Consider the following 27,114-nt stretch of genomic DNA (forward strand, 5'->3'; position numbering starts at 1 on the left):
CTTTTTGATCGTCTGAACTTGAGATTTCAGTCAAATGGCAAAAAAAAAACAACCTCAAACACAGGTGTAATCAGGTCACATTGATTGACCTGATTACACATTGATTCCATACAAATGAACAAGACCATTCTCCTCCCAAACTGAGCATATTAATAGGTGCAGAAATTAGACTTTATTTGATTTGGAAATGCACGTAATATGCACTCGTTTATATATTCATTGTCATTTACACAGGCACAGTTCCTATTCAATAAAGCTATAATGCATGCTGAACACAGTGTTTTATTGCAATATCTTGCCTAACAAAAAAATTGTTTGGAAAAAAACATAACATGAACAGTTGCAGAGCTGACATGCACTACAATAACATAAACACTGCTGGTCCATCATGTTAACAGCTGTATCATTTGTCATGTATGTGCATCATTTGTATTAGCAGATGTCAGGTTTCCGTCGCAGACTGGCTCTAGTTCTTCACACTGCCAGGCGTCATAGAGCACTGGTCATAGGAGATTCGGCTGGTGCGGACACAGTGGTGTGTGCGTGCGTCACAGCGCCTACAGCTGCAACGGCGGGCCGCAGGATAATACAGCTGTGGGTTGACATCCTGAGGGCACCCAGGAACGGAGGCAGTTCGGTACGCCAGGGAGAGAGGCACACAGCTATGCTGGATCAGGAAAGTCCTCCCAAACCGTCCCTTCAAATTGGTGTCCTGAAATGGGGAGAAACAGAGCTGTTACAGGTTTGTCATTGTGTCATCTTTTAACATGAGTTGGGGTTTGTGACAGGAGATTGGTTACATTTGAGTGGGTACATCCAGGTTACATCCACCCCATTTATCTAACTCTCAGCTTTATGATGTCTGTGAGAGTAATGCTTATTCACCTCCATATATCTTTCACATCTAGATCCAACAAAAGCTCTGAAGTAGCTCTGTCGTCCATATAGTGAACCTACAACTGAGCAAATTCTGGGATTTAGAAGATTAAAGATACTGAAACAAAATAAGTCTTTGCCATCACCTCCATGCCTCATGGCACCAATTGAACAAGGGTGTTGCATCAAGTATTCTTACACTGTGCATCACCATATCAACATCACTTGATCATTCACTTTTTCAAAAGAACATTGAATTTTTAGCAACATGTAAAAAAATGCATGTGTGAGATTGTGTGGTGGTTGTCACCTGTGTGTAACAGTAGCCGCTGCACATGGTAGTGTTAATAGCCACGCACTGGGCACAGTCGTGCTTCTCAATCCATAAGGTATAATTCCTCAATACGCAGGCACACACTGTCCCACCGAACAGCGCAAACAGCAGCATGAATTTTAACACAAGCAAAGGCATGCTGAAAGTGCAAAAATAAAAATGTGCACACAGTGAGACAGCCACTCTCAAAATTAAAAAAAAATAATGATAAAAAACAATATGTGCACTCAAGACAATATCACTGCAACAAAGTCGATGTTAAATTTCCTGCAAATCTACATTGAAGTCAAAAACACACCTCGAAATTGCAGAGGTGTCAAATGATGACAAAATGCATTTAAATTTAAATGTGAAAAGTTTGATTGTAGTGAAATGTATTTGAATTATCCAATAATTGTGTGTTCTCTCTTTCGAGTCAGATGATCTCTCTGGATTCTTCCTCTCTCACTGTATCGTCTCAGTTCCCCAAGTCGCCCCTGTTCCTCTCCTCTGTGAATATCTGTAAAAATCAAGGTTGTCCATCCTCTTTTATGGAAACCGTAATCCACCCTGACTGCCCCAGGAGACTTCAGTCTGCATCATCAATCCAGAAATCACATGTCCGCTGTCTACAATGTTTAGAGTTAAATCTGGTCTCAAAACACACATACACACGGGGATAGAGAGGGTATTTGGGTCTGTTTAATGTGTGTGTGTGTGCGCTTGAATGTACAGTTTTCATTTTCACAGGTCATACTAAAGAATATGGGCTCAACCGTTTGCCATGCAAGTTGGGAGGAGGAGGGGGTCATACTATTGTTACATAATGTCACAGCAGGTCGAGGACGCTGCCAGACAATATGTGTAAAAACAGCAAACAACAACAAGTTATATAACTCCAGCCCTGGCCCCTTACACGTGTGTGGCTGGTCAAAAGTGCTCCATGTGTTCGATTCCACTCGGTGATTCATGGGAGGTCCACCTACCATACCATGTTTTGGTTTCAGTTGCAAGGGGCATAAAAAATTCCTCAAAAGTGAGTCCCTTTATAGAAGTGACATCTTGAAGTCAAATGAATCCTGGCACATTATTAAATGTACACTGTAAGTAGCATGAAGATCTATGTGTGCTACTTAATACGTTGGAGTATGAGTCAATTAGGAAATGTGAATTTAAATAAAGAAACAACAGATGCGTCTTTCAGCGTCTTCATCATCAAAACACAAAACCATAAAGAAAAGAGAGAATTTAAACAAAATTGAAAACAATTAATGAAAATATAGATAATGTTATATATATATATATAAAATAATTCAAGAATCAATTTAAGAAATGGCACAAAAGCTAAAAGAAAAGAAATTGAGTTAAGTTCAACTGAATTACTATTGAATACTCCTGCATTAAATGTAACTGTTCTTAGTGATCTCATCAGGCTGGTGCTGGGTCAGCACTCACATGTTTCTGTCCTACCTGAGTGAAAAGGTTATGCCCTCCTTACCTAAGCCATTAATACTCCTATTATTCCCATCTGTTCCTAATGGGAGTGACCATGTGCCCTCAGATGTTTCCTTCACAAAGTAGTCAGTGAACATGCTTAGCAAACACAGTTAAGAGTTAAAAGACCCCCAATTCTCTGCAGCACTTCTGGTGGCCAGAGACTTAGAAACTTCCAAAAAAAATGTCATTGTCAATTGATTTTTTTAAATTACATTTATGACATTATTTATAGTAGTTTTACTACCACTGCTGTTACTAAGGTTAGGGATATATGGCCCATAATTCTTAGCTGCGCTCCTTGTGACAAGAGACTTAGGAGCTGTGAGTTTGCCAGTTTTAAATTGAACTTTTCCATAGTAGTAGTTGTTGTAGTACTTGTTAGTGTATTTCATCTGCTGCATCTCCCACACTCTATGAAAAAAAAATTTATTATATAAAATAAAACTAGACAGGTTGCTGATTCTGCATACACATTTGTTTACCCAAAAGAGCTAACTTTTTTTTCCCGAAGAAGTCAAATTCTCCAATCATCAATGTTATATAGTTGTAATTTACATCATCAACAAAAAATATAGACTGGGCTTCTTTAAGAAAACTGTTGTGAATCTATACTGAAAGACATTAATTACAGCGACAGTTTAATTAGTCTACACACCATATAACCTGATTAGTTTGAGAATTTGCAACTATTTTCTGCTTCTGACCTGGCCCCTGTTTCTGTCATTCTGTTTTTGTTCTACATTTATCATGCTGGGTCACAGTTCCATCAGATAATTACAACAAAGTGGGTCATGGACAGTTCATCATCTATCTGTCCTGACACAGATCCAGCTGACTGATGAATTATTATTATTATTTATATGAGGTTCATGTGGCAAAACAGCTTTTTATGAAACGGATCAACATTTTCGGTGGCATGCCAAAGAACATTGTATAGAGCAGGTGTACAGGTTTTAAATCATGGCACAATAATTTATTAGATGTAATTGAATTTAAAAAAAAAAAAATTCTTCAAAGTCTTTATTTGGATGAGGCCAAGAATTTGTATCGGTTTCCTGGGCCCAGAAAAAAAATTAAAAATCCCTTAATTTTTTTCCCCATAGGGCAACTGGTGGTGCAGCAGAAACTGAGACACAGGATTTAACACAAAGCACACAGTCTGAACAGTTAGTCATAACTCAGAATACAATAAAGTTACAATTTACAATACAAGTTAAGATGGATGAGCATATACTAGGTTTAAACAATTTCAATAGTAAGTTAGGAGTTAACTATCAAATCACAGCAAATCATAAAATGTTTCAAATTTAGATTTTGAATGGGTTTGAGTTTAGTTGAGAGATGACAGAGGGTTTGAAAGAGTTTTTGGTGTTGAATAACGGGACTCTAAAAAATAGTCTAAAACTCTGCATGCAAGAGTGAATGTTGTCGGGTTTGTTGTGCTGTGGTCAACTCCATTACACAGCAACATGGATGGAAAAGTCCACACTCCACTCCCCTTAGGAGTAGGCCAACAGGAAGGACAGGACATTTGACTGCCCTTTTGTTCAACCCTTGTCTGTCTTATCATCGTGATGCCTGCAGGTGATGTTTAAGGTTTTACTTCTGTGGCTCTCTGTTTCAGATCGTACTGTGCGGGTAACTCTACACGACCCGATAAACAAATGGAACTGGGTCAGACAGAAACATGAACCCCTTTTTTGTTTTATAGGGGCCGTGCCCTGGCCATGCCACCAGGTCAACAGGTCACACCACACCACCGAGTCATTTTTCAGACAGTTTACTTAAGAAACTTTTGATTCAAATTCACATAGCTCAGTGTCTCTGAAATTAAAGCGTAAGGAACAAGGAATCTTCTTGTTGAAGAAAAAATCATCAAAAAATGTTTTGATCTAAACTTTTGACTCAGCCGGCAATTGAACACACTCGTCGTGGTCTGTCTACAATGGAAATGAAACATTGTTCAGAAAGTTCATCCCAACACAGTTCCCACCAATGCGTTGCACTTGTTGGCTGCTTTGCTTTCACCTTTTGTCCAGTTCATCCCACATTAGCTGGATGGGGTTTAAGTCTGGAGACTGTGCTGGTCTTCCATCATGTGAAGCCACCGTCTGGTTCTTTCCTTCTAACGTTTTGGGTCATAATCTTGCTGCAGCGTGAACCCCTTTTTCTCACCATTCTGATGGCAATATACAGTACTACTTCCTGCAGTACAGTATTGTCCTAATAATGCATCAGAGGATGTAGTAACACAGTTTGTTTAAACACTGCCTTTGTACAGACAGAGGGTTTGTAAGTGATCAACAAAAGCTGGGGCACCTTTAGCAACTGTTTGCATCAACTTTCAAGGCTTCATTTAAAAATTAGGATGTTTTAAAACTTTTGACCAGTAGTGTATATCTCATATTATCTATATTTTAATTCTTGTTTTCAATTTCGTCTAAATTCTCTTTTACCAGTTTCTTTATGCTTTTGTTTTTTGCTTGTAAATTATTTTTTTGATAATGAAGACACTGACAGATGTATCATTTTTTTTTATTTATATTCACATTTCTTAATTGATTCATATTACAACTTATTATTAAGTAGCACAAATAGGTCCCCATGCTACTAATAAGTGTCTTACAGTGTACATTTACCAAAATGTGCCAGCACTCATTTGACTTCAAGGTGTCACTTCTGTAAGGGGACTCACTTTTGGGGAATTTTGATGCACTTCCCAACTGAAATCAGGACTTAATCATCAAGTGGAATCAGTCACATGGATCAGTTTTGACCAGCAACACATGTGTAAGGGTCAGGGCTGGAGTTTTTACACATATTGTCTGGCAGCATACATATACGTGTGTGTGTGTGTGTGTGTGTGTGTGTGTGTGTGTGTGTGTGTGTGTGTGTGTATATATATATATATATATATATATATATATATATATATATATATATTTTTTTTTTTTTTTTTTTTTTTCTCTTTTCTGTTTTTTTGGTTTTTATTTATAAATAAATGTGTGGTGTGTGAGTGTGTGTGTGTTTGACGTGGCATGATTGTTGGTGCCAGATGGGCTGGTTTGAATGTTTCTGAAACTGCTGATCTCCTGAGATTTACATCTACAACAGTTTCTACAATTTACTCAGAATGTTGCCGAAAACAAAAAACGTCAGGTGAACAGCAGTTCTGTGGATGACAAACGCCTTATTGATGAGGAGGGTAAGAGGAGAAGGGCCAGAGTGGTTGGAGCTGATAGAGAGGCTATGGTAACAAAGATAACCCCCCTTTACAAACTGTGGTGCGGAGAGAAGACTCTCAGAATGCACAACACGTTGAAGGATGGACTACAACTGCAGAAGACCACGTCGGGTTCCAGTCCTGTCAGCCAAGAACAAAAAGGAAAAAAAGTGGGGGGAGAGTAGTCTGAATTGGGTTCTGGTGCAGTGCACCACCTCATCCATCGCACTCATTCGCCAACCGCGAGCGATTCCAAGCCGGTGAGGGTCACATCCACCTGGTGGCGCTGATAAACTGCGCCACCAGGCTTCTCCTGCGACAACCGCTCACATGGGCCCATATTTTCTGTTCACTCGCTCACCCGAATCAGGTGATGCCCTGCAAGGGTAACTATTGGTTCTTGTCTCAGACCTTCCCCGAGGTGATTGGTGGAGTGACGAGCACTCAGCATGTGACCTCTACAATGAGCTTCCGCCCACGAGAGGAAGAAGGGCGGACCCGATGTATTAATACAGCTCAATATGTACATGTAGTCTTTGTAGTGGTGCAGATAATATCGTACATACTATTTAGACAGTGAGGATGCCTGTTGGACAAAAGCCAAGGGCAGGCATAGTACAATTTCTCGTTTTCCCACTTTGTATTGAAATTATTTGTAACTTAACGAGGAAACGGACGCCCGTGGCATGCTGGGAAACAGATACGTTTTCAGTTGTGCCTCTCAGTATCATTGTACCCATGGTACTTTTTTTTTTAACATAATTTTGGTTTAGAAGATTTAAGATTCACGGATAAGAGTCATGGAGGTTTTAAAAGTGCCTAGTATCACATGATTTTTTTAAAGACACAGAGAAAGAAAAAACTATTATAAACTGCTTTCACAAGACTGTTTCCGGACTAACAGCATATTTGCTCCGCTCTGGATTGGCGGAAGGTTAACAGACAGACAGTAGAGCGCAGGAGAAACGTTCCCCACAGATCGTTCTCCCACATGCTCCTCGATGGGACGCCACTTGACCACTAGATGGCAGACAAAAACAATCTCACACTCTGCTCTCAAACGTGAAGGGGGGTCGCTGTGTGAATGCATCTTTGATCATCACTTCATCGGCTTAGGTCTTCTCCACGGGCAGCTGTAAACCGAACAGCATCACTCACTTGAGCAGAAAGGTTTTTGTGGCAAATGCAAGGAAAGAGTGGATGTACAACTTGTTTGGCAGAGCAGAGAGGATTGTTGTGAAAGACTGGTAGGCCTCCAAGCTTTCAGAGAAAATAAAGTGTCTCCAAGGACAGCATATAATTGTCGTTTTTCTCTTCTGTCATTCTTTTTGTCTGATTATACACATGCCACTGTTTCATGAAGACATCGAAACATGGTAACCTGCATGTTTTGTCTCCAGGGTTATTGCTCCCTAAAAACAGAGACAGCCTATATCACGATGGGAGAGCGAGATATTCCTGGGGCCATTTTTTTGAGTGAACTTGGTACACTTCAGGAGGAGTAGGAAATAGTTTGACCCAAATCACCATTGGTGTCCTTGAAGACACACTCTTATTAATAACCTCAGGAATCTGGGGACCACCTCTACTCCTCTCCACTCCTCCCACCCCCCACCCTTCCTCTCCGTTGTGATCTTCCCTGTCCCAACTTTTATTCCACCTCCTTTTTGTGGTCTGCGTGCGCCTTCACTTTTACTCACACAGACCTACAAGGTCCCTGCAGGACCTCAAAATCAATCTCACAGTGCTTAAAATAATCAACCTAGTTGAGGAAGAGGGCTTACCGGTAACATGTACAGTAGGCCACTTCCTCACTCCTTCCTGAGCGTGAGGACTGCCAGCCATCTCAGGACTCAGGACACCTTTCATTTCGGTATTGGCCTCAGTGGCATTTATTTACTTTTACTTGATTTTATCATTATTTTTTTTTATTATTTACGGTTTCATCTATGTGTGTGCAGAAATGCAATCTCCTACTTTCTCTTACCTGATTTTAGTGTTTGCTTGGCCAGGAATTCTTCTATTTGATTTGATTTCAAATTAGATTATTTTATTTTTCCTGCCCTTTATTGTTTTGTTGTTGTTTTTTTGTCTCGTTATGTGATTTTAATTTGTTATGCAAATTATACACACACGACTGTAACCTCATTTGCCTACTCATATATACAACTCATAATACAAACAAACGAGCATTTATTTAAAAAACAAACAAATCTTCCGGAAACATGTATGGGCATGAATTCACCTAAGTCATTCACACATATATTATGAGTGTGTGTGAGTGCAAGATGACTCACCAACAGCGTGTGTGTGAAAAACTGCCTATTTACTGAAAAGGGAAGAAAATAAAGGTTATTGGCGCTCCATAATTGGTGACCCCTTTTCAGGAAGTTGTGAACCCCAGACAGCCGAAGACATATCATCGATCATCCAGCATAAGAATAGCATCTGCGAGCTGGCCTGCGGCCAGCGCTGAAACCCTCCTCCTCCTCACTAGTTTGGGTAATTAATGACAGCGTTCACAGCGAGGCATCTAGCTGAAGATCTTCAAACAATCCTTACCCGGGTCTGTTACAACCTTTAACTAATGAGTTCTCCTGCCATTTAAACTGCCGCTATAAGGAAGAAATTGGAAAACTGTAGCCTGACCCAGGTCTGATCTGAGAGGCACATTTAGTTAAAAACAATCCACTGAAGTCATGGTTCTTTCCTTCGTGTCTATTTTCCTTTTCAGACTAATTCCATTATGTCTGGTGAATTTTTTTTCAGACTGCTATTGATTTTTAAAGGTATGCAAATTTGTTCCAACCTAGTACTGAACTCAAAGAGGCATTGCCCACCCTACAGTACAACTCGAATATAGCTGGCACCAATTAAAGCCAACTCTCCTAAGCTACTATAAGCATGTGGGAGAAATCACTCTTCATTACTGTATTGTTTATTCCCAGTGATGGACTGTGCATACGAGCACCTTGTCAGTGGATGAAATTAATGCGACTTGCTGAAGTACAGTGCACTTAATTGGATTCAGCATGAATGTGGACATGACTGTACAGATAACAGAAATGCATTTCTTTTTTGCCCTTTAGTGGTAAAAAAAAAAAAAAGAAAAAGAAATGGATCACTGGATTTAGTTTAGCCCTGATTATGAGAATAAATAACGAGTGGGTTTATCTTTGTGTTTAGTCTCTTTCTCTGTTTTTCTCTTGCTTTCCTTCCCTTCCTTTCTTCACTATAGCTTTCAGAGGAGGAGTGAAGTAATTACAACCTGCCTCTGACCCACACACACTGGCCTGCAGCCCATAAAGGAGGGACAGTCGAGGGCCACAAAAAGAGAAGAAGAAGCAAAAGAGAGATTGATTACGAGACAGACTGAAGACAAATGGGAGAAAAGGATAAAGAAGCAATAGCAGAGGGCAAGAAAAAATAGAAAGGAGAATGACCAAGTGAGGGATGCTGATGAATGACAGAATGAGGGAGAAGAGGGCAGTCCAGATGAAAGGATAGGGGGCGAGCAGGATGGCAGTGAGAGAAAGGGAGGGTTAGCTTCCGACAAAGGGAAGTGGGAGACAAGCCAGTAAAACACATGGTGAGTGAGTGCATCTGTGTGTGTGTGTGTGTGTGTGTGTGTGTGTGTGTGTGTGTGTGTGTGTGTGTGTGTGTGTGTGTGTGTGTGCGCGTGTGTGTGTGTGCGTGCATTCCCGCACATAAGCAACAAGGGAGTGCAAGCAGGAGATGGTCACAGCCCTAATAGCATTATATTAGTTGATGCCAAATTTGAAATCTACACTAGAAGACTAGATTGCAGGCTGTTAGGGATTTAATTCTAAATTAAGCCTTTAGGGAGAAAATTTGCATGTAAATCCATGTACCAAACCATTACTCTATGTGTGCACAACAATTACAAGCATTTAAATCTGAGAGTTAAGACAAGTGAGTGGGTGCCAGGATAGCTCATAAAGATGAGTATACATTCACACACAGAGACGTGTGCTTGAGTTGGGATGATAATTATTCAAATACATCAGTTGTTTTTGGGCCTCTATTCAAGCCTGTGAGGTTTATTATAGCTGCTATGAATCTAAACTTACACATGTGCACACACATACAGGCGCACACACATTCACTGAGCTAAGGCCAAGTGTGGCAGAAAGGAAGAGCAGAGAGAGCAAAGGAATAGAGATAAAACAGTGTGAATCGGGAGAGAAAGGGGAAGCAGAATGTGACAGAGTGAGTGAAGGAGAGCCAGTGCTCTGAGCTCTCCTTCTAGATGGCTGCCGGCCTTGAAGCCTGCCAGCTCCGAATGGCACATTTGGCACAGGGATATTTGCTCTGGGTCCTCAAAGCTATGATGCATTTTACTTTTATTTCCACAGCTGTGTTACTGTTTTTTGCATTAATGGCACAATTTGGCTGACCTCTTCGCTCTGTCTTGCTAGAAAAACAGGCTTTGTCTAGCTGTGGTGGGTCTTTTTTTTTAGCTTTTAGTTTTCTAGCTTAGTTTTAATGCACGCATGGAGGTGAGGGTCAGTGCTTATCATTAGAAATAGAGTGACTCATGATGATGATTCATAATGAAACATAATGGTCATCTCACATCTCTGCGCCTGCCATTTAAAAATCCTGCACTGATGCTCTCTTGGCCATAGCGGATTCTTCAGAATACTTTATATCGGCAGTTTCATCAGCAATGTCCACTACTTGATGACCTTGCATGTTATTCGACCATTCAGATACCAGCTGTCGAAAGTAATTTTCTAAATTACTGTTCTCAAGTACAGCTTTGAGGTACTTGTACTTTTCTTGAGTATTCCCATTTTATACAATTTTATACTTCTACTCCACCGCATTTCAGAGGGAGGTATTGTACTTTTTACTGCACTCCACTTATCTGACAGCTATAGTTACTTTACACATTAAGATTTCACATTAAAAAAACATTGTCTTGTTGGGGCTCCTTCTCACATGTTTTTGAGTTTTTAGCAGTTCCATCAGAGACACATTTCCCCTCTAAACTTCTGTTTGAGGTAAACATACAATATTTCAGAAAAAATATTCAGTCCAAAGTCCCAAAAAATTAATACAAATTTGTGTACCTGGACTTTTACTTTTGATTGAATATTTACTTTACTGTGGTATTGGTACTTTTACTTAGTAAAAGATCTGAATACTCCTTCCACCACTGTCAAATACACAGCAGGGGGACACAAGAACAGGCTGTGTTATGCAATCCAGTACAACAGCCCTGGCTCTGCACATAGTCGTAAATCTTAACTATAGTATTATTTTGACTCTGTTAATCCAACTTTATGGTCATTTTTGAAGCTGTAGTTGCCCCCAGCCCACCATCCGTGCATACATGATAGGGATGGCTAGCTAAATTTAATTAGTCAAAACCTTGTTATTTGCCAGTTTGCCTAAACATTCACTCAGTGTAATGGCGGGTTGAGCCAGTGCAAAACCAGCCAAAACCTTCACTGATGAGATGTTATGTATTACTAGTGTTACCCTCTCTCTCTCTCTCTCTCTCTCTCTCTCTCACTCTTTCTCATCCTCTCTCTGTCACACACACACACCCACACACACACCTTAGTACCATTGCATTTTCAGCAAATGGAAGCCACAGCAGACTCAAGGACTCTTGTGAATGTCTGTGCCGAAAAGACTGTAACCACCTGGACAAAAAGGCAAAACCATAAACCCACACAGTCAGTGTGTGTGTGTGTGTGTGTGTGTGTGTGTGTGTGTGTGTGTGTGTGTGTGTGTGTGTGTGTGTGTGTGTGTGTGTCTGTCATAGGCTACTTTTGGGGACACATTTCAGACTAAAGACCTGTTAACTGGGGATGGCTTGTCCCCACTTGAGAAAAAAATGATTTTTGGTTCAGTGGCTAAGGTTACGGTTAGGATTAAGGTTATACAAGTAATGGTTATAGTTAGGGTTAGGTCAAGTCTCCAGGAAATGAATGCAAGTCTATCTAAAGTCTCCAAAAGTGACCTAGCCTAGATTAACGTGTGTGTATGTGTGTGTGTGTGTGTAGGTGTGTGTGTGTGCGCGCGTATGTGTTTAAAGGCTGCTAGAACAGAAAAACGCTATCTGTTGCATCAAACTCACCTTGCTCTCTCTCTCACACACACAAGCATTCACTTCTCTCTCTCTCTTTGTCCCTCACACACACACACACACACAGACAAGCCACTAACAAGCATGTGCACAAGCATACAACCTCACAGACACATAGAAACCCAGTAGTTAGTTCCTGCGTCATTACAGTAGCCATCTGTCAGTATACAGGCACACATACACCGACTTGGCTGTGTGTATGTATTACACAGAAACACATACACACAAACACAGCCACATTACATCTATAAGCACACACATTCACCCATGAAATATCTCACTCCGCTGACCCTTTCTGCACCCTCCCAGTCGTCTGATTTTGCACGAAGCATTAGAATTACATGGATCAGTCTAAGAGATTTCCTCCCTCCATTTCTTGTTCTCTTTTTCTCTTCTTCCCTCTTGTCTTTCTCTCCACTTCTACCCACATGATTCTGTCTGTCTGCGTCTGCCAAAGACTGATGTCATTGACCAGTGTGCTTCCAGTGTGTGAGATGAAATGATGAATGTTGAGGTATAATCCCACGGTTTAATTCCGACCACTCCCAATCCCCTGCCTGCTCACATCGGACAGCCGGAACAACTCAGACACACGGGCAGTCAGTTTTGCGTGAAAACCTAAAACCATGCAGGGTTTGGAAGGGCTGGAGGACACATATTTGGGCCTCCAGTAGCCTTTAATAATGATCTCACATTATTCAAAGATGCCCACCTGCTAGCCAGAGAGAGAGAGAGAGAGAGAGAGAGAGAGATGAAAGATTATTTATTTTTCAGGGGTGGGAGACAGTGAGTGAGTGAGTGAGTGAGAGGGAGTGAGAGGGAGGGCGGCAGTCAGAAACAAGCAAACTAATTCTCACCGAAGAACAGACAGTCGTGCCAGAGCAGGGGCTGCGGTTACTTCACCTCTCTGACGCTCTTTGTACATCAGGGAGAGACGTACTTCGAGTCCAGGTACCAAGCAGGACCAGAGTTTCCATTTTGGATAGGGGGCTGCAAACAAACGCACCCACACTTCTCCAGAGCCGCGACAACTCAAGGTAAGGGACGCTGTGAACTCGCAGCGCGGTGCATTCATTACACTTAGAGAACCCGACGCAATGCTTGCGGTAGACAGCGGTCGATTCAGAAAGAAAAAGACATGTTTTCCGCGGTGCTGCTTCCGCTGATGATGGAGATACGCGCTGTGCGGCCGCCGTGCGTAAAAAAAACAGCTGCAGTGAAAATCTCCAGCTGGCACAAGAAGGAGCATAAAAAGTGTCTGGCTGTTCATCGTGCCAAAGTAAAGTTTAACACGTGACGGCCAGTTAGACATATTTAACAGCTGACTTGTTGAATTTTAGAGTGTTGCCAAATGAATGTGTCTCTGTACCGAGCGAAAGCTGTCACCGTCAGTAGCGCGATTGTAACGAACTTAGCGCACTTTGGCGTTTTATCCTTGTTGCAGCCTAAACAGTAGTTTTGTGACATTTCAACAATATCCAGGCTTTCTCCGCAGAAATCAAATGAGTTGGTGTTACTCTTAAGCGGCAGATTTTAACTTCAGGATATTTCGAAACCTCACATTTGCACTTTTAAAGCTCCTCATTTAACTAATTTTGCAGTTAAACGGTATTATACTTCCCACTTGGGAAGTTCTCCTAAGAGAGTTACTGGCTGCAGCTGTAATAGTTATGAGGGAAATTTAGTCTCCCACCACTGCCCTAGAGGCTTCTGTGAAGCTGCATCCAACTTCAGCTTTTCCAGTTATTCACGTGTCAATTATGCATTAAACATTCTAGATGCACCAACCACATTACTATCTCCATACTAGGTCAGCATATTGGCTGCATGCTTATGATGAACCAAGGCTGGTGCACTTGGGTTTTAAATGGACATTGGAAATAACCGGTAACACAGGTAACTCAATTGTTGAGGGAGAGGTTAGAGAAATGTTTGCTGTTAATGTATTGGCCAGCTCCAGTATGCACAGAGGACTGCTTTAGTGGTAGAGCAGTAGAAAAATAGGCACCAGAGGTAAATTTAAGGTTTGAATAATTTCATATAAACATATCAAAATGGATTATCTGTTTATTAAAGACATAACAGAAGGTATTTCATACTGAGTCCACCCTCTCCTGGCTTCATTAACTTGCTTTATATGAGCTTCTGCAATTTGATTAAGGTGGAGGACAGAGGAGAGAAAAGAAAGCAGCACTGAAAGTCTAGTGTAGGCTAATACACTACTGCACCCCAGAGGGTGACTAAAAGAGGTTGCTGAACTGAGAAAGCGAACGAAGTGGCAAAGGAAAAGAAGCTGGGGATGACAAAAGGGGGGCAGGCGAAATGTTGTTGCTCACAAATCCAGCTCTTTTTACTTGTGAGAGCTGCTCTGTGTTTCCCCCCACAGTCGCTTTTAGCCTTTAGATAGTGAAGAAAATGCTTGCTCTGATTTTATGTAACAGCGTGTGAAGAACCTTCTATCAGACAACATTTCAAGTGCCACATCTCTTACAGTTCACACATGTCTCCTGAGCTGTCAACTTCACTTATCTATCTATCTAGCTATCTATCTCCTCTTTCTTTGCAGCCAATGTCCTTTAAGCCAACCTGCTGTAAGTTGCAGTATTTTATGTTTGAACTCATCTCTCGAGACCTCATTTAGAGCTTGTGGAAAGGCTGCAGCCTAAAGGACAAAAGGCTTTCAAATCATTTGTGTTCTTTTTCACTGTGTAGTACTGTGCTGTTCATGGCGGAAAAATCTGCTATCCTCGGATTTTCACTGGACAAGCCAGATAACTGACAAGCCAACAAACCGCGCACATAATCAAACAGAGGTGGTTTCGGTGATATACAGTGTGTGTGTTCCGGTGAGCATGCACTTTTTTGTTTTGGTGTCACTAACTTCTTTTTTTGTCAGAATGGAAGATGCAGCTCAGGTTATAACCTGGTTCTGCACAGTTAAGCAGGCTGCCTTTTAAAAGTCTGGGATTCATTTTGGAAATTTTCAGGTGACTGACCTATGATGTGCACTCAATAGTCAGAAACATTTGGAGGATGAAATATATCAGCAGGATAATAATGGACAGAGGGATACATTTGTAAATCATCTCATGGTAAAATGACGGCTTAGACATAGCAATTTAATAAGAGCTGCGTGATTGGTCATATGTCGGTTTTTATGTAAAGTGTAACTGTTGTTGAACCAACATTTGAGACACAATTGAAATCTGTTTGCTTTTGCCCTCTTTTACATCCACCGAGCCTTTTATGATTTGGCTGCATTTGCTTGGTTGGGTGCATTGTTTTATTTTTAACAGAATACCTGAAAAAAACCACAAACAAACAAAAAACATGCACACATTAGAAAAGAAAAAAAAATCAATTCAGTTTGGTGAAAGGTTACTGTAAACCATAGGCCAAGGATTATTTTATAAAACTAATTTAGTAGAGATTAAGTTTTTGGTGGAGGTATTTGCTCTTTTGTCTTCTGAATTGTTTTGCTGTTGAACAAGTTGACCATCAATAATAGGTTACTCAGCTGACCAGCCTCTCAGTTTTACATAGTTTTAATTCACGCGCAGAGCGGATTTATTCAGTGAAGAGGAAAATGCTGACACAGTTTTATGGTCACATAACAAAAGATCCATAAGTGCTTGATTTCTACAAGTGTTCAAATTTCCATGTTGTGAATGCAATTAAATGGAAGAGTGAGTTTTGATTGCTTACACCAGCCTCTTGACATCATTTCTATTGATTATCAGACAGTTCATCAAGGGTGAGAAATGTAGTTATTACAACACTGATCCAATACAAATATGTTTCAAATAATGCCTTTTAAGACAAAAAAGCAGAAGAAAGGATGAAGATGGAAGAGATGAGGGATGCTCATGTTTACAGTAACATTGGTGGTATCGATCAGCCCACATACTGTATTTCACTGAGTTGACTCACTGCAGTCTGAACTGAGAGGTTGAAGGAAATGTACTATCTAAAACAGAAAATACAGAAAACCCTTCAATACAGAAAACTTCATATTGTTCATTACTAAGATAGGTTAATGCTTGAGAGAGAGAGAGAGCCTAGCATATCCGGTCCTGCCCCAGCAGATAAAAGCCATTTTTACAGATTTATGATTTCATCAATAGGAAACCTAATACCAGGTTTGTGTAGATGCTGGTGCAATGCGGGCATCAATATCCCATTATAATGTAATGGTATGCCATAATGGCTGTTAACGGTGGATGTAGTAAACACCCTCTAATTCTTGTGTGGTTGAATGTGAATGTTTCCCACTGACATTCTTCTGCTGAGGCACAAAGAACAGAGTCTCAGGCTTTGCTGCATACTGCAACCACCATGTCCACAACTACAGAGATTTTCCACCACAGCAGCTAGGATAGGTTATGGACGGTGGTTGTAGGAGATTAAAAGGGGCATCGATCCATCAGTGCGACTTTTGGAACCCTCCGTGTAATTTGACACAGTGTTTGCTCACTGCCACCATATTTGGTGGCTAGTAATGTGTGCCTTGAGGGCTCAGAGATAACATTTTTGTTGTCAAGGATTTGGCAATGCATGTGGCAAACACTGGCCTAGCTGAAAAAATTAAGGTGGAGGGGATGAACAAGCACACAAAAGCAGTTGTTCAACAGTGGAACCAGCCGCATCAAGAGTAAAAAATCAAATAAAAAAACTCCACGCTTATTTCAGCACACATGCCACCTATGTTACATAAGGATGAGCTTCAGGATACTGCACACACAGCATATGTTTGTTTGTTTTTTTCTTAGCTGAGTTTGGTGCCAGAGGTTTCTCATGTCCTGCCCTCCTTGCTCATCTTCTGCCTTCATGCTCTCACACACTCCCAACTCATCTGCTCCCTGTCTCCTCCAGCTGAGCCCTCTGTCCTCTACTGAACCCCCACCAAGCTTTCTATCTATCTATTGATATGCTATATACCCATGATGTCTGTGCAAGTAGAGGTTTTCGAGTCCGTGGGCACAACACAAGAACCTATTGTCCTATTCTTATCAAAAAGGTACTTTCAGGATAAGATCACTCTTTTGTAACATCCAGTGGTAGCCATAAGAAACTGTAGAAACATCATCAAATTTTAAGCATAGTGCCCTTTAAGTTTAGTTTAATAATAATTAACTCATAAATAAATTAAACATATCTTAATAATTATTAATGATTTGGGCATGTATTCACATCTCCAAGTACGACTCAGGTGAAGTGGCATAAAATGGACTAAAAGCTAAAGCTAGCATGTCTATGCACAGGTAAATTTCTGGAAGATACTTGGGCAGTAACAAATACTTGCTATTATTGCAGTTGGCGGAAAGACTCACTTATCTAATCTTTGAGGCAGCAGCATTGTTAGCTGAACCTAGCATTCAGCCACACCGCTAGCAATGAGATATTACAGCTAGCAAAATTGTAACAATTTAGCCAATGAAAGCTAATAGTTGTAACAGACAGAGCTAGCAGCAGTTAGTACTGGTGCTCACTGGAGGAAATGAGTTTCATGGATTGTTAACTGAAAGAAACAATCAATGAATCAACTAAAGAATCAACAATAGGCTGTTGATTACTGGGTAAGTGTTTCGGTAGCTATTGTAACATTTTTTGAATCTGACTATTAGTAATTAACTGTGTTGCCAATGCCAAGCTGCTAACCTGCTAACGGCAGCTAATTAGCGGAGCCATTACAGTAGCCTATATGTCCAATGTTTTTCTTGGCCTTCCAAAACTGAATCTACTGATCCTTGGACCAGGGATCTGTTCACCAAATTTCAGCAAAATTAATTTGTAACTTTTTGAAATATTTTTCAGACAGAGAGACAAACGGGGGGAACACACTCACCAGCCAACTTCACTGGGAGAGGTAATTAAAGAACTTTAGCATGTGTTACTATACTAACACACTGACACGTCAGCAGCTCTCTATCAAACACAGATGTATACACACATACACACACCATAAATGCCTTTTGTCACTTGTATTGTTGAGGTGAGACATTAAATACCTGAGACAAACTGTAGACAAAAAAACTACAAACTGATAAAAATGAATCAGTTTCTACCAGTGAGCCTGATACCTACAAGCAACATGTACCAACACAACAAAGCACGGAAGGAATTGAACTCGTGAAAATTTTGTGAAATCTTTATTATTATAGCTCTACGTACTGTTACTTAGGTATGGTTTCCAATCATTTTAATGCAAATTAATGTTTTGTTTTTAGAGAAGGTGAACGGAGAAAGCAAATGTCAATGAAATCCCAACAATACTGCTTTCTTTCCACTTGAAAGGTTGTAGCACATGAAATAAATAACACAGTGTAAAGACTTGTTTCATTTCTTTTCATGGTTGTGTGTTCAGACATATGTAGCTTCATTTTAAATTCATGGAGTTTATTCATTTCTCCTCAGGTGATAGCAACACATCTATTTTGCATGGAATTTCTTTTCGGCATTTCAAAAGTTCACTTAAAATTACCTTGACAGCCGGGTAAGAAAACATGGCTATTGATTGCTGACCTTTACTCAGTGGTGTCTGACTTCTGCTCTAAAACCTACAAAGTAGAAGAATAGAAAAGACAGTCGAGAGATTCTTCCATAGCTGTGAGTTTTGACACCACTTAATCATACAGATAAAAGATGTATTTTTCTCCACTTTGTTGTAAGATACTGTACTAACCAGTATTCAAGGCCTTGTAAATACATATGTGGGGAGAAACAATGAATTAGTAATGAGATATCCTATCCCCATGGCTCTTTAATGTTAGAGGAAAGAAGGAGAGAGAGAGATTGGAAGCGACAGGGAAACAGGGAGAGGACAGAGAGAAAAGATAGATTACAGGGACAAAGAGAAATGGAGATAGAGAGACAGAAAAAGTACTTCATTAAAGTGGCATTCATTACCAGAGCCTGTATATGCCGTCCTCTCTATCTATGTCCTCATCTGTCATTTCTCCATCTCCTCCTTCTCTTCCCTCTCTTATTTCCTTTTCCACTTTTCCTAATGTTTCATTTCTTAGCCTCTTTCTCTGTCACCGTTTTCTTTCCTTTAGGCCCATCTCTCACTTTCCTGTTGCCTCTGTTGTCATCTTTTCTCCACCTCTCCTTATCTATCACTGTTGTGTGAACGACTGTAGTGGCTTTTGCAAGAGAGGAATTAGGGAACAGCGAGAGCAGGCAGTGGAATCAGACTGGTGTAGTTTTCCGTCCTCCAAATAGCGCTCTGGAGGCCAAGAAGCATACTCTAACATACTCCGCCCGGGTCAGCTTCATATTATTTAATTCCATTCGCCTGTTAATTGGGGTTTTTCCTCATGCTGTTGACTGAACAGAGGTGAACTTCAAACACTTGCCTGTCCGGGATCAGTGTTTCTCTGAGTTCAGCAAAAAAGGGTTTAAACTGGGGTAGAATCTGGGCCAGTATAGCAAGGACACAGAGCAGTAACTGAAATAAAAAGTACAAATAAAAACCCCTAAAATGCTATACTCATAACTGAGTATAATCCTGCTTACTGATTTAGAGATGAAGAGGAAAAAATACGAGCACAAAGGAAATTATAACTTAGGTATTATGCTATCAGTGTAGCAGTCACCTATTGCTTACTCATTATATTTGTCATTGGGATTTATCATTTTGTTCCTCCTCCACTAGCCCCGGCTGCATCACCCCTTACATAACACCCCAAGCTGTTGTAAAGATGGATCCAACAAGCCATTGCTTTATCAGTCCTTCAACTGTGGCTCCCCATCCGACCATAATGCTGGCTGCCAAAACTGCTACCCCTCATCTTCTGGTAGACGTTCCCCTGAATAGCAATGCAGCTAAGGCAAGCTAAGGACAACTGCATCACAGCACTTTTTAATTGAAAACAATTATGGTAGGGACTTTGCACCAGAGGGAATGGTTATTATAGAGGGAGACAGATATAGCCAATTAAACATACTGGGAAAATAAGGTACATTTGAAATGCTTTCATTGTGCCAGCAGGGGATGCACAAAGTGTCAAGCATCTCCACTTTCTCCACTTTGGTTGAATGCATGGATGGACTCAAGAGATGACTTTATAGTTTTAACTTTTGTGATGCTGCCTCAAAAAGCAAAGACAGAAATAGGAATCAGGAAGAGTTTCTAGGCTGTAGAGAGTTCAGCAGCTGAAACTCGCGGCCCGCTCTGTAGCGAAGACAACCACAGAAAGGAGGAGATAGGGGGAAGAAAAAGAGGTCAGAACTGATCCGGATTTATTGGCTCAGCTGGTCATAAAAGAGGCTTTATCCTCACATTGTATTATGCAAGCCAAGATCTCTGTTAGCTACAGGTGAAAGATGACTGCTCTGCAGACACAGCTTCTCAGTCTCTTTGTCTCCCAGGATGGATGAGTTTAATACTGAGGTGGTTAGAAACAAAGGCAGATTTCCTCACTGAAGTGCATTCTTTTACTCTGTCTGACTCATGGAATAAAGATGAAGCCTCTCCTCCTCGTCCTCCTCTGATCTTGCCACGTCTCCTCTCTTTCCTCACCCTTTGGCCTTTTGGCTTTTATACTTCCCTTCTTTCTTCTCCTAGCTTTTTTCTGCTCTCTCTGCTCCATTACAGAGCCTCCCCATTGATTGCTTGAAAGCATCTAGCCATCTATAAGGGACAAGCAGATAGTGATAGGTATTAACGTTAATAGATATGCTCACTCTCAAAGTCTTTCACTCATTCCATTACTTATTCACTCACTTTAAGTCAGATACTCATGCACACAACACTGGATAGTTTGTTGGTTTTCACTAATTCATGGAGAGCTAACTCATGAGTTCACATTTTCATTGATGACAAATTGGCCATATCCTACTTCAATTTAATGTGCCACCTACCCTCCAATTTTTGGAGTGTGCACGATCAGTGCTCTTATTACAGCAAAATGACCATATACAAATGATTATACATTAGTACCCACTAGTAGATGAGTAACTGAATACTGTATATCAGCATGCTTGATGGATAAATCACTCACAAAATTCAAAACCCTCGTAAATAGTGACAGGTGGTCTCTATACTTGCCTTTGTGGAGACATGATACTGAGAGGTTTGGAAACAAGTGGCAGTGGGGGAGAAGAATTGTGTGGGGTTGGGGGAGATAAGCACTCCAGTCTACTTCATCACAAAAAAAGAGCTAGAAAAGCAAGAAAAAATGGCGAGAAAAGCAGCTAAACATGAGAAAAGCTACAGCATGCACTGCCTTTGCTCTGACCTGGTTCCAGTTAATCCGCCTACTTTACACGATGAACGTTACCTCCACACTGTATTTATAGAGCCTTTTAGTGCGTGTTTATGTGTGTAAGCCAGTGTGTATATGAATGTGATTTTTTTTATGTATGGCCATGATTGTAAAGTAAATGTAGTTAGTCCATGTCATTTAGGGACAGGGGGTCTTAAATCACAGTTTGAGTAAAAAAAGGACCTATGTTATACCCCTGTTTGCAACAAGCCGCAATCTTTACGCCTGAAAGTAAGTGCCACTGTGATGCACCATATGATACAGTTCTTTTAAGAGCCATTGGATGTTTGTTCCAAGAAAGCTTGGATTTTAAATAATTCAGAGGAATTCTATCGTTTCTCTTGAAATAGTGTACAATGTCAGTAATTTACTCTACCATATGCCTTTATTGTTAAAAAATCTGTCTTGATTGACAGGTGCCCTAGGCCACGTTCAGACCAAGTTGGGCTCTGTGTGGAAACATCATCATCAACATCATCCATCCTGTGTTGGACAATCACATGTGTGCAAACACAAATTCCTGGTGAATTACGAAATGTAGTGTTTCTACAGTTTACCTTGTGACCATTGCGGCGAAAGTTAAAATAATTGCAACCATGATTCTGTAGTATGAGTATTAAAAAGCGTGCAGTGTGTGGTGTCAAGAATTTACATGCATTTATCTGTTCCTGGATCAGATTTCATTGCCTCATCTGTACCTGAGGCAACATGCCTCCACCAACACAGCCCCGAGGTGTTGTTTTAACGCAGGGCTGTTAGCGATCTGAATGCACACTTAGCCTATCGCACTCAGCTGTGGCATTTTATTTGTCCAAACTCTGCTCGGCTCCACCCTGTTCAACCCTGTCTCTTAAAAATTTTCCTCAAAGTCAGTAGGATATTAGGAGAACCATCAACGTGTGTTCAAAATTTTTAGCCAATCCATCCAATAGTTGCTGAGATATTTCAGTCCAGAACAAAGTGGCTGACCGACTGGCCGATATTGCCATCCCTAGAGCTACACTGCTAATGTGGCTAAAAAATCAGCTCTTAATTAAAACCACAAGACGAGACATGTTGACTTTTTAAATATTTTCCCCAAAACACATTTGTAAGTGTTTCAGTAGTGTAAGTCTAACAGGTCTCTAATGTCAAAGTCCTGTGTTTCATTGTATATGCCCATGCACACTCCCTAGCCAGTGAATTTCCGTGCAGTATAGGGATGCTACAGTTACTGAATTGAAACATTGCCAATAAACATAATCCAAATAGCATTGGTACATTAGTAGTATACAAACACATTTTGTGGGGAATCGTGTCACCCAGTTTCCAAATTTGGATTATCTCGCTTGAGAACCTGCAAGCAGTAAAATCTAATTGAGGTTTTGAGGCAGTAAAGACACCGACTCCGTATATGTACTTTTGACTCCCAGAGGAATGGGGCCAGTAAAAAGACGATTTCCACTTCAGGACCAAAAATTCATCTTCTTATTATTATGCTCTCTCCTTTACTAAAATGGTAACCCAAGTGAAAATTCTACATAAGCTCACCTCCAGCAAGTTCCACAGGTATACTGGATGCTATAAGGTGTGAGCAGTATACCCACACACTTTTCAAAAATAGAGAGGGCCCTGACAGTCCTACACGAAGCTTCACAGCAGAGACCTCTCTGCTGAAATGGTCTCCAGCCTTATGACTCTTATCCAAAACTTCAATCACTGCTCCTTTCTCCTCCTCTTCTCTGCTCCTCCTCCCTTCTCTTCCTCTCTTCTCTCTCTCCAGGGAGGGGATTTTGCTTCTATAAGTCTTCTATCACACTGAATATTTCACAAAAGCACTTTTTTTCCCTCCTAGCACACATATACACACACTGCTGACTTTCTCAGGGAAGAGTTCTCACTTTCATTCCCTCAAGCTGTTCACATCTGTCATCTTCCATGCTTTGTCTCCATCTTCCATTCTACCTTTTTCTTGTCATCTTCATCTCAATCTTATTTTCTCCCCTGAATGTTCCTCATTGTCTGGCACCAGTGCTCATTCTTCATGCCTTTTCACTTTCCTCTCCCCTTCTCACTTGCTCTCAACCTAAGCCAAACCTCTTTGCTCCCTCCTCTCTCATTTTTAACACACGTCTCCTACAGTTAGTTTCTTAAATCCCCCTCTAATGACTACTCTAGGAATGCATTTAAGGTATTATATATATATAGGTATTAAAAGGGTATAATACCTTCTAATCAATACAGTCTCTGTTTGGCCTCTATGCTATCCTCCTGCTTTATTTATTCATACTGCAGCATATACTGACAAAACTGACTGTTCAGCTACATTGTTGTAAATGAGCTGTGATATTGTTAACTTCTCTGGTCATTAAGGTCGACCTAAAGGTCCCACAACCATTATTATATACCACTGAAATAACTTTTATACAGGATTGGCTGCACAGATCACCACTATAAGAGAACAGTAGCCAAAGAATATATAATTAGACGTGTTCTCCTAACTTTTCCTATCGGCACATTCTTCATGTTAAATGTCTCAGTGCATCAGTGAAGATTGCATGGGAATTTTACTCCTCTAAGAATTATTTATGTGTCATGCAGGTTAAGTGTATTTAATAGCCTTAGTGTTTGTACGTGTCCTGTTGATACAGCCCCAGGAGTTTTAATCATGTGTTTTTCGTCTCGAAAATTAGATTCTTCATTTTATCATCGTTGTTAGTCAACGCTTGCTTACTACCTGTGTGTTTTGCAATTTCTCTGAGGCTCTAACCCAGTCACAGAACCCAGTCACTTCTCAAAATTCTAAAGGCATCATTTCCTAAAGCATTTAGAGGCATCTAATACAGAAAACAGGTGTCATTCTTACCACAATGACTGGAAAATCTTTTTCCTTCTTCTCATTCCCATTCATTGTCTTCATCTGACTGTGATGACATGCGTACAAGTCAGATATTTGATATTTGGTATACAATGTAGATGGAGACATTTTAAATGAAGTCCCACTAGAGGACCTGGTTAATATTTCATACACATCTAGATGGTATATAACAGCATACTGTTAAACTACACAACAGCCCAGAATGTAAAGGTGCCTGCAGTACCCTCAGGCCAATTACACAGCATGTACACTTACTGTTCACCTCCTTCATAATATTCTGTATAAGTCAGCCACAATTTTTTTTCTATTTGAGAGTAATCAGAGATGTAGACTAAATCTCGAGTGTACCCACCAAGCAGCAGCCACACTTTTGTATTTCTCCAGAGTGAAATTATAGTTTAATGCCTACAGTACCTCCACATTTTGACATAGGATGATATGCATTACTATTGAAAATGTAATGAACACTTCATGAATGGATTTTAACTCTGACAAATGTACAGATACAAAATCTGCTGAATTATTTATTATGTTATGTGGAGCCATAAGCAGAGAGGGCCAGCGACCACAATTTGAGACTATCCAGCAGGGATATGATGGAAACAAATGTATAGAGTATATACAGGGTTGACAAAAACTACAAAATTGAATGCAGACTAAGATGACCTACTCTTGTGGCAGCGTTTTTTTATGGGGATTTATAGCAGCTACTTCAAATTTAAAGTCCTTTAAACTTGTGTTTACATTATTTTGTCTACCCTCTCAGTGTCAAAATGAAAGTCAAAATAATGTCTGTAGTGGAAATAAGAACCAAAATAAGGTTCCGATATCTCTTCAGCGCAAGGTCCAAAGCTGTTTTAATATCATTTTTCCCAGCCTGTGGTGTCATCTCGTGCAAGTCCTCTCACCTCAGATGTTAAACCACTTTCTGCGCCAGGTGAAATCTGGCCATGGTTCTCTGAAGGGTTTGAAAACTGGAATTACTGATAGGGAGCAGCCATGAGTGGACCACTAGTGCAAAATGGCGGTTAGAAAGTAATTCTCTGACCTGTGTGGGTTTCTTTTTGTGTATTGAGGTGCCATCTGTGTGTGATTACACATTATATGTGTGTATGTTCCTGACACACCCAAACTGGATCTGGACTGGTTCACCCTCCGCTACCTTACTGCTGCTTCTCTCTCTCTTGTCTGTCTTTACCATCTTTTTGTCCATTGTCTAATCCTTCCCCTCTCTTTCTCTCCCGCCATAACTTTCCCATTAGACCAAATGACCTCATTTTCATCTTAAGACTTGTGCTTGTCATTACACACAAAACTAGAGATACACCCTATAGTCTAGATGACACCTGATAGTCTTTGCAATAGCAGACATTCCAGCGTCTACAGTAATCTGATATGGATTCTACTACCATTATTTCTATATGTACATGTGTGTATGATGGTACAGCTGTGTCCTCAGTCCCTGTGATGCTTATGCATCCCTTCCTTTTAGAACAGAAGTGTGTATGTGAGGCTGAAACCTTCAGGGTTCATATTACTGCAGATGTGACATGGTACAGCAGAAACAACCACCTCTCTCTAACTGACAGTGTAAAACCTCACATAGCAGTGCTGTCAGCCTTGGGTTCACACTCAATCTGGAGAGAATGAATTTCTTGTATATGGGTTTCCAGAGTCGAACTGGTGGTTCTTTTCAAGCATTTAATGAGAACATATAATGCTTATTCTATTAAACCATTCATTCAGGCAGGTCATCTGAAAACAAAGTTCAACATTTATAGTATGATAAAATGGGCATTTACTCTGCTCAAAATGGTTACTGGAATGAAATTAAGCTCACATCCACATAAACAGGCATTTGCCGTGCAACATGTACTGATGAAAAACTCAGAGCCCCAAACAAAGCACCTGACGATCTGTGCTTGCTGTTTTATAACAGAGGAAACAAAATCACCGGGAAGGAGTCTGTTTTTGTTGATGCTGTTGTTGTTGTTGTTTTGTGTTTCTTGTGTTGCAGTGAATGGAGCAGTCCAGGCTTACAACATCACATCTTCTACATTACCTGCTGAAGTGTTTTATTGACGGAGGTTTGCCTCAGTATCGTCAATAAGAAAATCTCCAAACGAAAGATACAGTGTTGCAGGACATGCAGGAACAGGCGGAAATATAGTAGAGCTCCTGCACTCTGTTAGGACTCAGGTACATTTATTTAGAGGTACTGTATGTTTCAGTGGAAGACATTAATCCTGCGTATCAGCACTGCCGTTTTAATGCACTGGCTTACCGGGGCTCAATCCCCGGCGCCGACACCTTAAAGGGTCCATAAGGCTGGGGGGGGGTAGTTGACTTTATGTGGTCATACTCCCAAAAAAATAAGCCACTGTGATTGGCAGGTTACATGACCTAATGTAAATTACACATGTGACGTGCCTGTCTTTGTTGTCCAGTGAATGAGTTATTGTTTTCAATTCCTAGCTTGAGTGGAAATTTACTTAAGCTGCAGGCACGTTTGTAAAAACGTCTGGAAAGAAATGTGAAAGTGGAGATCAAAAATGCAAATAATCAAAAAATGAAAGTGCAGCAGGAGTCACAGCTATTAACAAAAATCCCAAAAAGTTGACAGGATATTTCAAAGCTGCAAGCCCCAAGGTTGAGACGACCAAAAGAGGCAGCAAGTGAAACAACAACGTTGATGAGGACAACCTGCTTCCAAAGGCTAGCAGGCTAGGTCTTAGGTAGATCGCTAACTAGCTCAACAACATAGCAAATTAGGCGAACAAATAATGGGCAATTCTAGGTTGTTATGAATTTTAGCTTTAACATTAGCTAGTTCTAGGCTAACGAATGTTATCTATAACTGTTCCAGACTCCCAAGATTTGTATTTTTGTTGAAAGCAGGGGAGTGTAGCAGGGTAGAGAAAGATGCAGTAAAGCCAAAATCATCTTGCAGGTACCAGTTTA

The 27,114-nt window shown here is 40.5% G+C and overlaps 2 protein-coding genes across 3 annotated transcripts in view; one reads left to right on the forward strand and one right to left on the reverse strand.

Moving 5' to 3' along the window:
• Positions 1-310: 310 nt before the first annotated feature.
• On the reverse strand, positions 311-13,240 carry LOC120803513 (follitropin subunit beta-like). Its single transcript, XM_040152025.1, has 3 exons — positions 12,888-13,240; positions 1,187-1,349; positions 311-712 (listed from the first exon to the last, which is right to left on the reverse strand). Exons 1-3 carry the CDS (start codon positions 13,103-13,105, stop codon positions 467-469), a joined length of 627 nt encoding a protein of 208 aa, XP_040007959.1. The 5' UTR covers positions 13,106-13,240; the 3' UTR covers positions 311-466.
• Positions 12,904-27,114, forward strand: part of camkvl (CaM kinase-like vesicle-associated, like) — a 34,679-nt gene continuing 20,468 nt past the window's right edge. Inside the window, exon 1 of one of the 2 annotated variants that reach the window (XM_040151989.1) lies at positions 12,904-13,067. The gene's annotated coding sequence lies outside the window, so the exon portion shown is untranslated. Of the gene's footprint in view, positions 13,068-26,197; positions 26,353-27,114 lie in introns of those variants that run through there. The other variant, XM_040151990.1, reaches the window with a different exon arrangement.

The sequence above is a fragment of the Xiphias gladius genome, chromosome 18, assembly GCF_016859285.1.
Source record: "Xiphias gladius isolate SHS-SW01 ecotype Sanya breed wild chromosome 18, ASM1685928v1, whole genome shotgun sequence".
Classification (NCBI taxonomy): domain Eukaryota; kingdom Metazoa; phylum Chordata; class Actinopteri; order Istiophoriformes; family Xiphiidae; genus Xiphias; species Xiphias gladius.